This window comes from Panthera leo, chromosome D2, assembly GCF_018350215.1.
Source record: "Panthera leo isolate Ple1 chromosome D2, P.leo_Ple1_pat1.1, whole genome shotgun sequence".
Taxonomy (NCBI): domain Eukaryota; kingdom Metazoa; phylum Chordata; class Mammalia; order Carnivora; family Felidae; genus Panthera; species Panthera leo.
Window position 1 is genome coordinate 52,975,548 of NC_056689.1, and position 16,156 is coordinate 52,991,703.

The 16,156-nt window shown below is 44.6% G+C and overlaps 1 protein-coding gene and 1 long non-coding RNA gene across 3 annotated transcripts in view; one reads left to right on the forward strand and one right to left on the reverse strand.

The window, feature by feature from the left end:
• The first annotated feature begins 502 nt into the window (after positions 1-502).
• Positions 503-9,508, forward strand: LOC122202787. The gene is made up of 4 exons (XR_006194880.1): positions 503-537; positions 2,504-2,896; positions 7,629-7,777; positions 9,457-9,508. It is a non-coding gene; the product is annotated as an uncharacterized LOC122202787 (long non-coding RNA).
• MYOF (myoferlin) overlaps positions 739-16,156 on the reverse strand; it is a 153,597-nt gene continuing 138,179 nt past the window's right edge. For both annotated transcript variants that reach the window (XM_042909322.1, XM_042909321.1), the window contains 9 exons: positions 15,553-15,692; positions 13,348-13,436; positions 13,176-13,271; positions 9,323-9,464; positions 6,508-6,607; positions 5,203-5,393; positions 3,238-3,347; positions 2,711-2,858; positions 739-1,304 (listed from right to left, as the gene is read on the reverse strand). In XM_042909322.1, the coding sequence (XP_042765256.1) occupies positions 1,266-1,304; positions 2,711-2,858; positions 3,238-3,347; positions 5,203-5,393; positions 6,508-6,607; positions 9,323-9,464; positions 13,176-13,271; positions 13,348-13,436; positions 15,553-15,692 (1,055 nt within the window). In that variant the 3' untranslated portion in view covers positions 739-1,265. The remainder of the gene's footprint in view (positions 1,305-2,710; positions 2,859-3,237; positions 3,348-5,202; positions 5,394-6,507; positions 6,608-9,322; positions 9,465-13,175; positions 13,272-13,347; positions 13,437-15,552; positions 15,693-16,156) is intronic.

Below are 16,156 nucleotides of genomic sequence, written 5' to 3' on the forward strand. Positions count from 1 at the left end.
GTCGCTACTGTCATTCATCACCTGACCATTCAGCCCTGTGCTCCCCTTGATAGCCTTCCCACGGTGGTATCATGTTGTGGTTAAGAGAAGTGAAGAAGAAGAGAAACCAGACTGCCTGGGTTCCAATTCCAGCTCTACCATTGATTGTTAGTGTGGCCTTATGCAAAGTACTTAACCTTTGTGCCTCAATTTCTTCCACTGTAAAATGGAGTTGATGTTATCTACCTTTATAGATTATCTGGAGGATTAAATGAGTTAATAAACATAAAGCATGTGAAACAATGCTGTGCACAGAGTGAGGACTTCTTTTTTTAATTAAAAATATTTTTTTTATGTTTTATCTATTTTTGAGAGCAATAGAGACAGAGCATGAGCAAAGGAGGAGCAGAGAGAGAGGGAGACACAGAATCCGAAGCAGTCTCCAGGCTCCGAGCTGTCAGCACAGAGCCCGACGCGGGGCTCAAACTCACGAACCGTGAGATCGTGACATGCCAAAGTCGGACACGTAACTGACTAAGCCACCGAGGCGCCCCCAGAGTGAGTACTTCTGATAACTGTTAGCTTTTGTGATTTATTATATTAGCCTCAGTTTGGCCCACTGGCTAGGATTTGGCAACACACATATATAAAAGGTTTACAGCCAAGTGGGATGCTGTGGCCTTCCATCTCCTGAGACCCAGAGGACTGGAAACTGTGTCCTTCCCAACTCAGCCCACAGCTACAATAAACAGCTATGTGTCAAAGGTGAAATGTTTTTATTTGAGTCCATCACAGAGGTTGAATAGAGTCTCATGACATTCATCCGTATAAAATATCGTAACAATGGCTGCAGGCATAAATAAGAATTACTCTAGCTATGCTAAATATTTTATAATGCAGAGTCCTTTTTGTTGATTACAAATAAGCATATGAAGTTAAGGTGCAGAAATTTTTCCACTTTGATTTCAGCAGTTTCTAAAAATTGAATTATAAAATTAAGGACACGTAAAAATGATGCTTTTTTAAATGGAACCAGCCACCTTGAAAAATATCCTGAAAAACATGGTTAAAACTTTTTAATACTTCACAAGATAAGAAAATAAAAATGTTGCTTGTTGGCCTGACTTCCCAGGACCTAGACCCTCCGGGAACTGATGGCCTCGGTGAAGTAATGTGACAAGTCACGGCGATGTTGTCTCAGACACAAAATCACTCTTGGTTTTGGTCCGTAACAGAGACAGGATTCCCTCATTGCTGGATGACTTGAAAAGAAGCCTTTGCTTTCATTATGCATTTGGCCTCACAATCTTCATTGACAAATAGTTCTGAAAAGGAAACAAAAATGTTAAAAAATGTATATATTTTAAGTCAGGGCTTCTCAACATTGGCACTACCAACATTTAGAACTCCGTGATTCTTTATTGCTGGGGACTGTCCTGTGCATCGCAAGATGTGCAGCTTTCCTGGCCTCTGTCTGCCTGATGCCAGGGGCACGCGGGCACCCCTAGGTGTGACAACCAAAATGCCTCCAGACATTGCCAAACATCCTCCTGAGGGCAAAATTGCCCCCAGTTGGGAACCACTTGTTTAAGTCAATAAAATCTAAATCAGTAAAAATAACTGAGGAGTTTTTTTTTAAATGGTCAAGACAGATTGGACTACTTATAACTAGAAAATAGTGTGTGTGCATTAACAAACAGAAAGTATTATACTGGGAAAAAATAGAGACTTAAAATCTCTGCTGTTGGGGTTGTGACTATGCCACCCTACACAAAAACAGCTGTATTATTACTAATATGAATCGAAATAAGGGTCTTTAAATGCCTGGACTATCCCTTCTTCACTTGGCAAAATGGGCTTAAATGCCCCCTCCTTGGTGAAACCATCCTCAGCAATGAGGTCCTATGATAATCTGTTCATATGTCCATAATAGCTTGCCTTTCATAGTAATTGACTTGCTCCTATGTCTGCTTGTCCTCAGGCCATGAACTGCTTATGGGCAGAAATCATGCCTTGGTCATCTCGACATCCCAATTCCCAGCCTATAGTAGATGTTCAATAAATTCCTTGAGTGAAAGAATGGAGGTACTACTTCTGGGCACACTGGCAAACCTCCCATTTAGACTCCCATTTATGACTGAGGTGGTTAAGGAAAACTTAAGGGACAGGTTATGTGATGCAGGCCTTAAAGAACAAATAAGAAAGTTTCGATAGACACGACACAGGCAAGCGAATAGCATTGGCAAAGGCATCCTGTCAGGTAAGGGCAATACCTGCTGGGGGTTGGGGGAACTAGCTAGTTTGAGTGAAGTTCAAGATTAGTGTAGACCTACAATGAGCCCATACTGGGGGGAATCTGTGAATGCTAGGATAAGGAGTTAGCCTACAAGATGGTTTGGACCAAGGAAGTGTGAAGGCAGGAAGATCAGTCAGAAATGCTGGCTATTGTCCTGGTACATACTGCTAAAGGTCTGAGGGATTTCTCCTAGAATTCTTGAAACCAAAAGTTTTTTCTTCCAACCAGGAAGTTCTGCCTGTAATTATGAAACCCTAAGAATGTCATGCTTATCACAACACGCATTACTGCAAAATTTCCACATGTTGAAGGGCTGCGACACCACAACCACGAAGTAGGTCAGTCTGCTGAAGAGCAACCAAGGCCAGACCCAAGTTAGATGACAGACTGTGATTCACACACAAAACGCCAAGACGAGAGCCCAAGGACTCGCACCGGTAAGGAGTACAGGAGCACGGCCACGAAGAGCAGCAGGATCAGCAGGATCAGCAGGCCGATGATGACCCACTTAAATCTGCGCCACACGATGAACTTCATGGTCTTACACGGGTTGGTGAACCACAGGAAGGAGGTTTCTGGCCGGCTGCATTGCAAAGAAATGGTTTTACCTACCCAGTTCAGGTGGGACAGGAATTTTCCCTCAGAACCTAACACAGTTTAGAGAATAATTAATAACATTTATAAAGTCAAGAAAAGATATTATTCCCCTTAGTTGGCTGAGAAAGATTCTTTAACATTTTATAGCCTCCTAAGATGCTGAAGATACTCTGCACTTTGGTTTTGTGGGAAGGGACAAGGGTTAAAATGAAGCCAGATCACCAGGCTCTTCCATCCCCCACCCCCATTAAGTACAAAATTAAGACAACAGTGAATCCAGTCCATTAAGCGCATTGGAAGGGGGGCTTTTCAGACTGCAGGTGTTTGGGGATCAGACGTTGTGAAGAACAAAGAGGGCCTCTCACTTTGGTGGGTCCAGCTTGGGGTTCATGTTGGGTTCATCCCGTCCCTTCCCGGCTGGCCTCTCGTCTGCCTCCTTCTCATTGAGGATTTCCAACGTCATCTCCACTTTCCCCTTCAGTAAAGCAGAACAGGTTAAACACATGACATCACGTTTCACAAATATTTTCACTTCAACCCAAGGAGTATTCCCTGAGCAATGATTTTTATTCTTGTAAAACAATCCTTAGATTGCCTTAAATTTTCCTCAAGAGATTTCATCGCATTTCCTCTTCCATGTGTTTCTGAACCGACTCCTTGTGGGAAACTGAGAGGAAAAATTGCTTTCCCTCCCCCCAGTCCCTGCTTTTCATTCTCTGTACCCCATCATCTAACTCTCTCATAGCCATCTCCTTGCCTTCTCACACACTACCCTTCGTAACTTTATTTGGACCCAGATTAACCTAAATACTGCTGATACCAATATCTGATACTTCTTGAGCATTAACTGTAGGCTCCCAGAGAGTCTGCATGCTTCCTGCTTAACCATGGTAGCCCCACTGCTTGGAGCAGGGCTGACACTTCATGGGTACTCGATGCACACTAGCTGAATATATGAATGAATGAGTGAACGAATGAATGCTGCCTTCGTGTTTATACAGGTTCCTAAGTGATGCACTGGATGCTGTTTAAGCCTTCTACGTGGATGAGCTCATGTAAGGCTCACAGCAACCCTATACAGCAGGTACTGCTATTTCCTTCATGTGCACCCAAGGACACTGAAGCCGAAAGACGTCTAGAAAGTTGCCCACTTTTATGCCCAGGCTCGTAATGGGCTTTCTAGGACCCCAGAATGCCCACTTGGTCACGGCAGCCTAAGAACCCCCAACCCCGGCACTTGGTTAGGGGGTGGAGCCAAATGACTCCTATGCTAATGAGTTGGACAAAATGAGGTGTCTGCCCGCAGCAAGTTGCTACATCTCTCCAAGCCCGTTTTGGGGGCTTTTGTTTTTGTTTTACTTAGTTCAGCAATATTTTTTATTCTTTTGTTTGATAAAGAAAACTTTAAAAAATTTTTAACTGAAGTATAGTTGACCTATAATATTATATCCAAGCCTGTTTTTTAAATCTACAATTTGGAGATAATGTCTAGAATGAAATGAGATTCTGTGTAAATTACTCTGTAGAAAACAGATAAGTGGTTTCCTGGGCCAGGGGTGGAGGGGATAGTAGGCTGCAAAGGGCACAAAGAAACTTCTGGACCAGTGGGAATGTTCTGGATCCTTGATTCTGGTGGTGGCTTCTTAAGTGTCTATATCAGTCAAAACACATGGAATTGTGCACTCTAAATGGGTGTGGTTGATTTTATGTAAATTATACCTCAAAGTTATTTTTAAAAACAAGATTTGAGCATAAAGCAGTCACTTAGCATGTTGTCTGGCTCATCATCAGTGATCTAAAATGTTAGCTGTTATAAGAATGACAGTAATACATGATGAAATAGGTAGTTTTTGGTGACATGGCATGGTAACCCAGACTTCTGCTTCTCTACCACAATCTATCTTGAATTCTCCAAATTGTAAGTTACGGCCTTCTTGTTCAGTGGATGTCAGGGCTCCCTGCTTCTTCCACCTTTTTAAAATTTACTTTTTTTTAAACACGAGTTTGAGTTTGAAGTGCCCTTTCCTGCACTGAATTGTACTGGAACTCTGGATAAATTAGCCTTCTCAGGGAAGGAGGGTCCTAAAGAAATATGGTGCAACCACTTGGGCTCTCAGCTTTCTACCATTCCAATCCCCCCACTTTCCACGCAACCCCAAACATACACTCACGGCATCTACCACCTTCTCTTGTAATCCCAGTACAAACCATTCCTGTAGCTTAAAGCCCCATCAATGTAACACTTCTTTATCTGGAGTAAGTTGATTGATAGAGGGCAAAGCCTGAATGATGAAAGAAATAAATGACCCCGAACTGGGAAATACTCATACAGCCATCACACGGGAGCCATCTTTATCCGCAAAGCATGGCCACCATCCCTTCATGGACTTCTGCTCAAACAGTGAGGCAGTTTTTGCTTTAAGGGGGTTCATGGCTTTGAGGTCTGGAACCATGTCCAAATTGCATTTCTCTGATGATTTTGCTGGAATGATGGTGTGGTGCAAATCAAGTTCCAGGAAACCTAGCCAAGGAAACAATTAAATCCACATAAGCTTCCACGGATCAGCCGTTGTTCACAAGTGAACATGATGTTCTTGTCGGAGGAGAGGCACACAATGATCTTGAGCAGGTGATGGGTGAGTTAGAGAAAGGGATCCTGGTGGACATTTAAAATTCCTTCCAGATAGGATGGAAAGTGGTAGAGAAATGTCTACCCACCACTCTGCATCTCACAGAGGTTGACACGGTTTATTTCTCAAAGACACAAACATAAACTGAGCTCTTCTACAAGCTCAAAATAATTAAACATTTGAAATTTGCTCATAGTGGTCTCAAGCTGCCCTGAACAGAGGCACTGTGAGTGGTCAGGCTCCTTGTGCTGGTTTAGGAGTCATACCTTGCTGACAGGTGAACACTGAAGCTTTACCTTCAACTCAGTGGGGAGTGTAAATTGTTTGGGGGAAGGGCCAGAGAACCCCAGGGAAGGCAAAAGACTGTATTTAAAGAGGGGGAGGAGAAAACAGAGCTGGCCAACCAGGCAGAAACCTGGGCCTGGGAAAGTAGAAATCAGAAGAGCATTATGTACTGGGGGTGGGGGTGGGGGGCATGTGTGCCAAGAAAGGGAACACATGTACTGGGGGTGGTGGTGGGGGGATTGTTTAGTAAGTGCCTTTAACCACAGAGGAGGATGGACCTGGGGGAAGGAACAATGGCTGATGACATTAGGGAACCTCAGTAATCTTGGAGAGCAGCATGGAGGAGGGAGCCAATTCCGAGGTGCTGAGGAGGTAGAGTGGGTAGTTTGGACGTGGAGGGAGGGGTGTGGGATCCCCTTGTGAAGACAGGATTTGTGTCTTCATGGCAAGACAGGAACTGGTGCAAGAGCCTCCTTAGGGGCCCTTGAGAGTAGATGGGGCCTGCAGAAAAGGGTGACGTTCACTGCATGAAATTCTCGGAGGACCTGGGACAGAAGACAGGCAGCCCACACCACCCAGGGGACATGCAGGCAGTGAGTGTGCCCCAACCCTTAATCACCCACAGTATTGGAGATTTGAATAATTGATTCTAAATTTTAATTGATTTCACTAAATCAAAGTAAAATTTCTTAGAGAAAAGTATCCAAATGTAAGTCCTACCCAAATAGTCATCCAGAGAAAACTTGTCATTATCCCATATCTGAATGATCAGCCTGGGTGGGACCCGAAATTCAGTTTGGTCAATACTCCAGAAATGCTCCTAAAATGACAAGATAAACAGAAAAACCAAATGACACCACTGAACTCTGAAACCTTCCCTTTGGGCCCCTCGAGACCCCAGCATCAGGGCATGGGGCTTTTTTCTCTCCTTTGCATCCCACCTCTAACACCCCTTTCCCTTGCCCTCACCCCTCTACCCCATGGTATGGAGGGCGGCTGGTCTCTCCCGGAAGTCTCAAGGCCACCAGCTGGGTGACAAAAAGGTTGCCCCAGGCAATCCCCAAACAGAAGGTTTCCTGCCTGCCATGTTCCTATCAGCGTGACTTCCTGCTGCCATTCCTGGGGTTTGGGGAGTGATTATTTCTGCTTCCCCACCCCGAGACCACTATGGCCAGCTCGGACTAACAGCCAGGCTGTCCGAAGCCAGCCCACAATATCACCCACTGGGGTGTCACATTTGCTCAGTGACCTTCTTCCCACCCCATGTGGGTATCTGAGCACATCATTTCACATGATGGTGAGGAGACTGGGACCCGGCTTTCTCCCTTTTCTCAGTGTAGGTTTAAAATGTCCTGGGGCGCCTGGGTGGCTCAGTCGGTTGGGCGTCCGACTTCGGCTCAGGTCACGATCTTGCGGTCCGTGAGTTCAAGCCCCGCGTCGGGCTCTGGGCTGATGGCTCAGAGCCTGGAGCCTGCTTCCGAGTCTGTGTCTCCCTCTCTCTCTGCCCCTCCCCCGTTCATGCTCTGTCTCCTCTGTCTCAAAGATAAATAAATGTTAAAAAAAAAAAAAAAAAATGTCCTGACATTTTTGGCTTTTGACAATACTGCTGTTTGTTACACGCTGCGGTCAACCAAGACCCCCGGATTCCTCGTTCTAAAGCTGGGTGGAGGGAGGACTGGGTAAGGGTCCTCTAAGTTCTCACCTCTGGTCTCTGCCTCTGCCCAAACAGTATTAGCCAACCACAATAACACCTCCACAGCCTAATCACACCTACGTAATGGGAATCCCCCAGTGATTCATGAATTCGAAGAAAGATGGTTGGATTGTTTCTTGTTTTTCAGATGACATTCCATGAATGTTGCCCTTTGCAGGGCTCAGGGGGCCTGGCTCTGAGGGGCTAGGAAGCTCGTCCTGGCCCCACTGACTGTCCTGTGTGGGGTCAGGCTCCAGGTGACACTCAGGGCGCTGAGGGGTCCAGCAGTAGACGTGGGTAAGTAAGAAAGGCCTGCTTGACCCTAAGTCCCTCCCCTTCTCGCCAGTCTGCCTCACCATCTGGAAGTGTGCAGGATTTGACATCTGGTTGAACCAGGAGGTCTCTAGACAGTGCCCTTTGAAGGCATTTCTCTCACTAGGCACAGAAAAACGCTCCCCACAGTGTCAGCACTGAGCAGGGCCAGCAGAGGGACGGGTCTGGTTATATGGGACGTGACGCAGATGCATTTTGATCAGGTGTGGGGAGAGAAGGTGAGCAGGCAGAACTAGGAAAAGTTTATAGAATGTGGGGGACAGGAATGGGACAGGGGACCCATAAAAGACATCTGTTATTATTGCCTGCCCAGACCTCAGGCCTCCTTTTTGGAGAAAAAAAAAAAAAGCATCCAGATTTTCCTTGGGGACTGTCCTGCAGTTTGGGAAGAACTAACTCCATTCCTAACCCCAGAACCAGTCAGAGCACTGCATCCCCAGGCCACGTTGGTTGGTTCAGGGATGGGAACGTGACCCCAAACAGGCAGAGGCACTGAGGCCCAATTCCAGAACTCTGGTTGGCGCCAATTGGGGATTAGTTCTTCTCTTTCTGCTGAGGTTTCTGGGAGGGCAGGAGGTGGCTGGGGCTGCTGGCAGCCATCTTGCCTCCACCAGAGAAGGAGGGCCACAGGAGAGGACAGAGAGAGAGGGGTGGAGAAAGTGAGAACAATTTCTAAAGACATCAGTTCAACTTGGGATCCAGGCATTCCTAAGCCAGCCATCCCTGGACGTTTTAGTAATGTGAACCAATAAATCAGTTTTTTTGGTATAAGCCAGTTTGAGTTGAGTTCTGTAACTAGAGTCTTATCAACCACGAGGGCCCTGAACCCTCAGGGAAGTGCTTCTGAGGGAGGTAAAACAGATGCTGAGTTTTAATAAAGAAGGTAAAAGGAAAATTTCACCTACTTAAAATTTTTTTAATGTTTATTTACTTTGAGAGAGAGAGACAGCAGAGAGTAAGCGGGGGAGGGGTAGAGAGGGAGACAGAATCTGAAGCAGGCTCCAGGCTCTGAGCTGTCAGCACAGAGCCTTCCACGGGTCCCAAACCCATGAACTGTGAGATCATGACCTGAGCCGAAGTCGGATGCTTAACTGACTGAGCCTCCCAGGCACCCCTAAATTTCACCTACTTTAATATTTCACCTGTTTGGTTAGCGAGTCAAACAGTTCTGTTTATCGTGGGAAGAAATCAGTCTCCCTGTGATATAAAAACACACTTAGGTGGTTGCCTATATTAATACGAGACCCCCGGATCTACCCTTTACTAGATCTTTCACCCTGCTGCCAACATGTTAGGGAAGGACAGTTGTGTTCCGGATACTTCCTAATTGCACAAATAGCTGTCCTAGCTTTGTGAGCCTGGGCAAGTATCTGCACCTCTGTGGGTCCCAGGTTCCCCATCTGTATCACGAGAGAGCTGGACCCATGACCCCTAAGGGGCTGAGCAGCTCCTACATGCCCTGTATCTGTCCATGACACCCACTTCCCATGTGCCTATTTCAGAACTCACTTTTTTAGCAATGATACAGAGTTGTTCAGCTGGCAGGTAGTCAAACGGGAAAACAAATCTCCAGTTAAAATTCCCTTCACCATCCAAGGACCTGTAATGGACATCTGTTTTCTGTTTGTTTTCTTCACTGCCAGGAATCCAGCTGAAAAGCAGAAGCAAACAGACTTAGCTTCACGGGATTGACAGGTAATCTAGCCACAAAACTCTGCAGTGATTAAGGAAGTGAAGGGCAGAAGAAATTAATGCACTTTTCTTGGGCGGGTTCCAGTTATCTGCGGAGCTGGGGGTGATTTATTAAGGGGAGGCGCTCTGTTGCATCCAACACAGGTTGTAGCCAAATAAAATATAATTCCCCTAAAACCAAAAGCAGGAAACCCTTTAGACTTCAGTTAACAGGGATAAGGTGACATTTTCTGGAAAATATCAACAACTTCTATTTTGGGAACCCTGAGGCTTGCTGGCTATGCTGCTGGTCTTTATAACTATAACTCATCAGTGTCTGTCATCACTGCTGATAGGCTTAATGAATATGAGTTAGTTCAAAATTTTAGCATTTCCTCTTCCATATTTCATTTAAGCAAACAAAACAGGCATGACTCAAGTAATCTTACAGCTTCCTTTTTTTATTATTCTTAAATGCACTATGATCACATTAACAAGACTAGCAAGGGAGATGTAAGCCAAGTTATTTCCATCTGCATATCTATGAAAATTCACTTCCATAAACAATTTAACATCTTAACTTTTGACATTGGAAAAGTTTCCTTTGCCTTGTGCCTGGCATGTAGTAGGTCCAGTGAAGGAATAAATGAATGAATGAATAAATGAATGAATGAACACACGAGGGAGGAAACTGTTGTCATATCTGTCGGCTGTTGGGAGGGTGTGTGTTTTAGGAACCATGGGAATGTTGGAGGTTAGCCTGGTAACAGGGTAGAATGCATGGTTCTGCAGGCTGATGGCACCTAGAATCACAGTGGAATCGACTGTGCAGTTTTTAAAAAATACTGATGCCTGGACCCCACAGATAGAGATTCTCAGTAGGAGGCAGGCCTGGCTATGAAATCTGCCACTTCACTTTCTGGGCTTCATCTCCCATCTGTAAAATGTGGTTAACAATCTGTGCTCCCTTCACTTGGTCGACATGGGGACAGAAGGAAAGATCATGGCTTAGAAGGGCCAGAACGGGAAGAGGGATATCCTTAACTGTGTTACGGATCATCTGCTGTGAACCAGTACTAATTAGCATGCCTTGTTTTATTCTTCCCAACAATTGCATAACTATCTCCATTTTTACAGATGAGGAAACTGAGGTTCAGAGAGAATAGATAACTTCCACAAGGTCATACGGCCAGCAACAGACAGAATTAAGTCTTAATTAAGAATTATGAAGCCTTTGTTGGTCTGACTCCAAAGTCCAGGCCTGTCACTCTGCCTCAAAGGACCATGGAGACTAGAAGGTCACGTAAGGTCACGTGCTAACATTAGATCCTATTATTAGTAGTGGTATTACTAATATCATTCAACTACAATAGTTGTAGTTTTTGCTAGTTAATTAACTGACTAGCTAGATGAGTTGAAAGATTCCTCTTTTTCACTTTTAAGGTTTTAAATTAACTTGCTGAACAGAGTCCACACTCTTTGGCTGGGATGTCAATGGCTTCGCTTCCTGGTAACATCCTGAAAGTGCTCCTGTCTTCCTTCCCCAGACCGCTTACCCTCTGAAGCTCTTCCCGCTCTTTTTTTTTTCCTGAATCTTTTCACATTTAGTTTTTTTAAAAAAATTTTTTTAACGTTTATTTATTTTTGAGACAGAGAGAGACAGAGCATGAACGAGGGAGGGTCAGAGAGAGAGAGAGACACAGAATCTGAAACAGGCTCCAGGCTCGGAGCTGTCAGCACAGAGGCCCACGCGGGGCTTGATCTCACGGACCGTGAGATCATGACCTGAGCCGAAGTTGGACGCTTAACCGACGGAGCCACCGAGGTGCCCCTCACATTTAGTTTTAAATAGGAATCTTTTCACATTTTTTACTTTAAAACAAGTTGAACTACTCCATGTATTTGTGTGCATATGCGTATAACTTTGTGTGTAACACCCACATGTGCACGGTGCTAGGCATGCTATTTACACATAATTCATCTTTTCACATATAGTATTTGGATTTGAATTGCAAATAGGACATGGTACTTTTGGTTGTGCTTTTATTCTTTGATTAGAAGAGTTTTCTCTCAGTCCAGTATTACCTGAGTTTGTTTCCGTGATTTGAGAAAACGTAATGCTTATGATAGTCAAATAAATTTGCATATATATAATTAGCTAGGATTAGTTTTCCTTGGGGAATGGTAATAAGTTTCTGAAATGAGAAAGAATAATGAAGAACTTGATGAAACATTCCTTGTTTACAGTGAGCCCAAATGATAGTAATTATGTCTTCAACAAAGTTTTGACTGAGGGCCACTTGGGATCATAAGGGAAACTTTGTTATCACTTTATGAATGCATTAAATTTCAACAAATCTTATCTTTCACATATCAAAGAACCAAGCCTGGTCTATGTGGAATAGTAGTAATACTAGCTAACACTTACACAGTGTGATAGTTCATTTTTTGTGTCAGTGTGACTGGTCACAGGGTGCCCAGACTAAACGTTATTCTGAGTGTGTCTGTGAGGGTGTTTCTGCATGAGGTAGAATCTGAATTGGTGGACTCGGTGAAGTAGATTTCCCTCCCCCGTGTGGGTGGGCCTTGTGCAATCTGTTGAGGGCCTGAAGAGAGCAAAAGGCAGAGGAAGGACTCATCCTGAACTATACCACGGGCTTTGCTGGGTCTCCAGCTTACGGATGGCAGAATCACTTCTTAGCCTCCATTAGCATGTACGCCAATTCCTAATTATAAATCCCTCTCTCTGCCTCCCCCTCCTCCCTCTATACACACACACACTCACTCTCTCTTGCTCTCTACTTGTTCTGTTTCTCTGGAGAACCCTAAGACACCCAGTGTTTACTATCTGCCAGACACTGTCCTAAATGCTTTGAATAACTCAATGTTCTGAATATCCCAGAGCAGTGGGTTCTATCATTATCTGCCTTTTACGATGGGAAACAGTGAGTTTACTAACTTGCCCAGCTGGTAGGAAAAGTGCCAGGATTTCAATCCAGGTAGTTTGGCTCCAGAGTCTGGCATTTTAATCATCTATGCCATTCTGTACTCAACATCTTTGATCCAGGGCATAACATGAAACTAACATCAACATGGACTATTTGGAATTGAACGATACGAGTAACAGAATCATGAACAGCTATGACACTTCACATGTTAGACGCAGGCATCCCATAAATGCTGGTAGAATCAATGATTTTTTTGGAAATACGCTAATGTTTCCTCTTTCCCATGGACTTTAGCTGCTGGTAGTAAAATATATACAAAGTGAAATTTAACAAGCCTTACTTGTGTTTCTAGGGCTAGTTACTCAAGGTATCAAAAAGGAATAAAAATGAACTGACTAAAAAGAATGACTAAAGAGCTGACTAAAAGAATGACTAAAAGGAAATAATAAGTCGGCTTAATAAACTTAACCCATTTTCTTAAAAGAGAAATGTAGAACTGTTTTTCAGTTCCTATAGTTTACTAGATTGCTCATAAACAAGATCCACAGAGATTCCTCTTCTCTTTCTGTTCTCCCTCCCTTTGTCCTGCTGGAGTTTCCTGAGCAGATTGCATTAATGGAATAGAAGAACTTCAAATAACCAAGGATCCTAGAATGGACACCTTTCATAATGATGACTCATGAAGGAGAGCATCTGTTTCGTTCCTTGAGTCTGTCAGAGACAAACTAGCATGCTAAACTTACCCTTTGACATAGATGTCACTCATTTCCTCTCCTGTGATGCTTTTTTCATCCAAGAGAACATCCTTGGTATTCCAGATGATCACACGCAGGTAGTACCTGAAAGGAGCACATTTTGAAGGTGATTTTGCACCCAGACCCCAGTCCGATAGAGCAGGGTCTCATAGTTACTTACTTTTTGGCTTTCCGGGGGGTGATGTTGAAAGGAGGGCCCGGTGGTCCCAAACTCTTGGGGAAAACATCCACCCACATCTGAAGTTTCCCCTAAATCATTTAAAAATGAAAAGAGAAATTAAGTTATATGATGAGCAGTGAAGCCTATAGCTTTCTTTCATGTCTTCTAGGTGAAACTGTTTCTTTGGGCCTGCTAACTATTAGTCCATATGGAAGGCAAAAAGAGTAGAGTAGGAGAGCGAACCAAGATAAATCATCTATCTTCAATGGCATTTAGGGCACCCACTTCCCACTCTCACCAGAAACCTCTGATGACTGCATGCACCCACTCTATCATCGTCTGAGTGTTCCCTGGTTAATGAAGGGGCTTCATATCACTAACACCTCCCCCCCCACCCCACACATGCTCACATACCCTCTTACAATGACTTAAAGTTGAGTCCCTCACTCAGAACTCTATTCATCACATTGCCTACTTGCTATCAATCCCAGTTTTGTAACATCCAAGGGTTTCTCCACTTATCTCCAGATAGAAAATCAAAATAATGTAAAATGGTATTTAATTTGTTAAAGAAGGACTTGCAACGTGGCACGTTCAGAGTAAAGACCCAAACAACGACAAGAACATTACTGTTCCCCAAAGTTGAGGACTCCCTGCTATTGGCTGGCTAGTGCCCACCACCTGGGAGGAGGCTCGCAAGAAGGGGGAGGCTGAAAGCCCAACTGATCCTTGTGGTGCCATCTTGGTGAGGTCCCGAGCAGGTCTTCCCCTGCCACAGACCAGGTCCATCTATCTGACTAGAATGTTCTTCCAGATGGGCTAGGGGTGCCATTAACAAACTATATCAACCCCATGAAGCAACTTAAATTTCACAAACCGATTTCAGATGTTTTCTTGACTCTGCCTTCAGACTGGTCTATAAGAAGTTTACCAAGGAAACTAGATTGGCTTCCTAATACGCTATGATCAAAATGACTTAACTGGAACTCTTAAAAAGGATATATTTTCCTACAATCCTGGATCTCTTCTAACTAACCTCTAGGGTTCAAGGTTCTATAATACATCAAGCATGATGCAGAACATGAGGCATTTGGGTGTCTCCTAAGACCCAGCTATAGTCTGTCCAGTTTGGTAGGTAAAAGGGATTGAGGGAGGGGTGTAGGGGAGATGTGGATTGTAATTTGTAATTACAAATTTGTAATTTCTTAAGACTTTATTTAAGGTGTGGGAGGAGAGAGAAGAGGAGGAATGGGCTCTTTGGGGGAAGGAATAATAAGAAAAGGAAGAAATGAAATTGTAGAACAGAATAAAAGCAAGAAGTGAGTGACAAACTAGTAAGCCCAGGGCACCTGAGGCCACTGTTTATAGATAAGCTCATCCACAGTTGTGTGGGGTCAACATGATTTGCATCCATTAGATTAATATTTCTTAAAGTGTGATTTCCTGGCCACCTGCATTAGAACCCCTCCAGATACTTGTTAAAACTCAGATTCCAGCCACCCCAGACCTACTGAATCCAAATCTCTCAGGCACATCCCAGGAGGCTTCCCTGTAACAAGCTTCCACCCGGATCATTCTGTCATTTGCCATGTCTCTCCTGGTTTCTCTGGAAACTGTTCCCCAGCTGCTGGAAACTAATTCTCCCCCATCATTATGCATGTGGTCCTGTGATGAGCCATCTTGTGCACTGAGCCCAGCTTCCTCCCTGGCAATTTGGTCTCAGAGAGTACTGCCTCACCCAAGTAGGGCCAAGTACAGTGCTTCCCCAGACCCCACCTGCTTGGCTGCAGCTGAGTAGTCCAGTGGTGGAGAGTTGGGCCAAGTTGGGGCAACCAATCCTTTCCACATTTGGAAGTAGATTGGGGCTACATTCTAACATGAAAACCTTAGAAACTCTTTACAATATTCCGATTCATAGGAAGGGGATCACAGGAAGTGCACAGAACAACAGAAACTCAGAGAGAGAAACAGGTAAGAGACAGGGAGAGATCCTGAGCTGTAGTCACCCTCCTGTCTGGATTTAGTGAGCTACCTGGAAATTCTGACAATTTATTTCCCCTTTGGGATAAAGCTAATCTGAGTTGCCCTTCTATTTCTTGTGTATCTAAAAGTGTCCGAAAGAGATAAAAGAGGCAAATCTGTGTCAGCTGTTGCCACTGCGTTTGGGATGCGGAGGATGGGTCTTCAGACGGAGCGTTCTTTTACCTGGGAAATGTTCGGCTGGAAGGTGCTATGCAAAGTCCTCGTTTCCACATGCTCAGGGACCAGTCCCTGAGTCCTGAGGATGTGAAGGGCAAGACGCTCGTCGGGGGCCCCCAGGTGCTGGTGCAGAATTTTGTTGGCCTCTGGAATAGAAAGTGGCATTGAAAACAGTTGCCCTGAGGGGCATGTATCCCTTCCAACCAGACTCTGCAAACTGGACAGGCAGGGCCAGTGTGTGAACTTTTGATTTGTGAAGGAGTCATTGATAGTAATAGCTCTTGACCATGGGCCCTACCCCAACCAGTCTCACACCTGACCTGTGGGCTGCCAACACCAAAGGGGCCAGAACATACCAGAATGTGTAAGTAAGAGCAGCCTGTATCTACTTTTCTGGCAGAGGCTCACAGCCAGATTCTGTTTCCCAGCCTCCCTTGCAGTTAGGTGTGGACACACAACCTAGTTTGGCTAGAATGTAACACAGGTAGAAGTGACACGTGTGTCACTTCTAGATGGGGCACAATAAAGCCCTCTCGTGAAAGATACTCTATGTGCGGTTGCCTTTTGGATGCAGAAGAAACAGCAACCTTATGTGCCCGCGTTGAAGAAT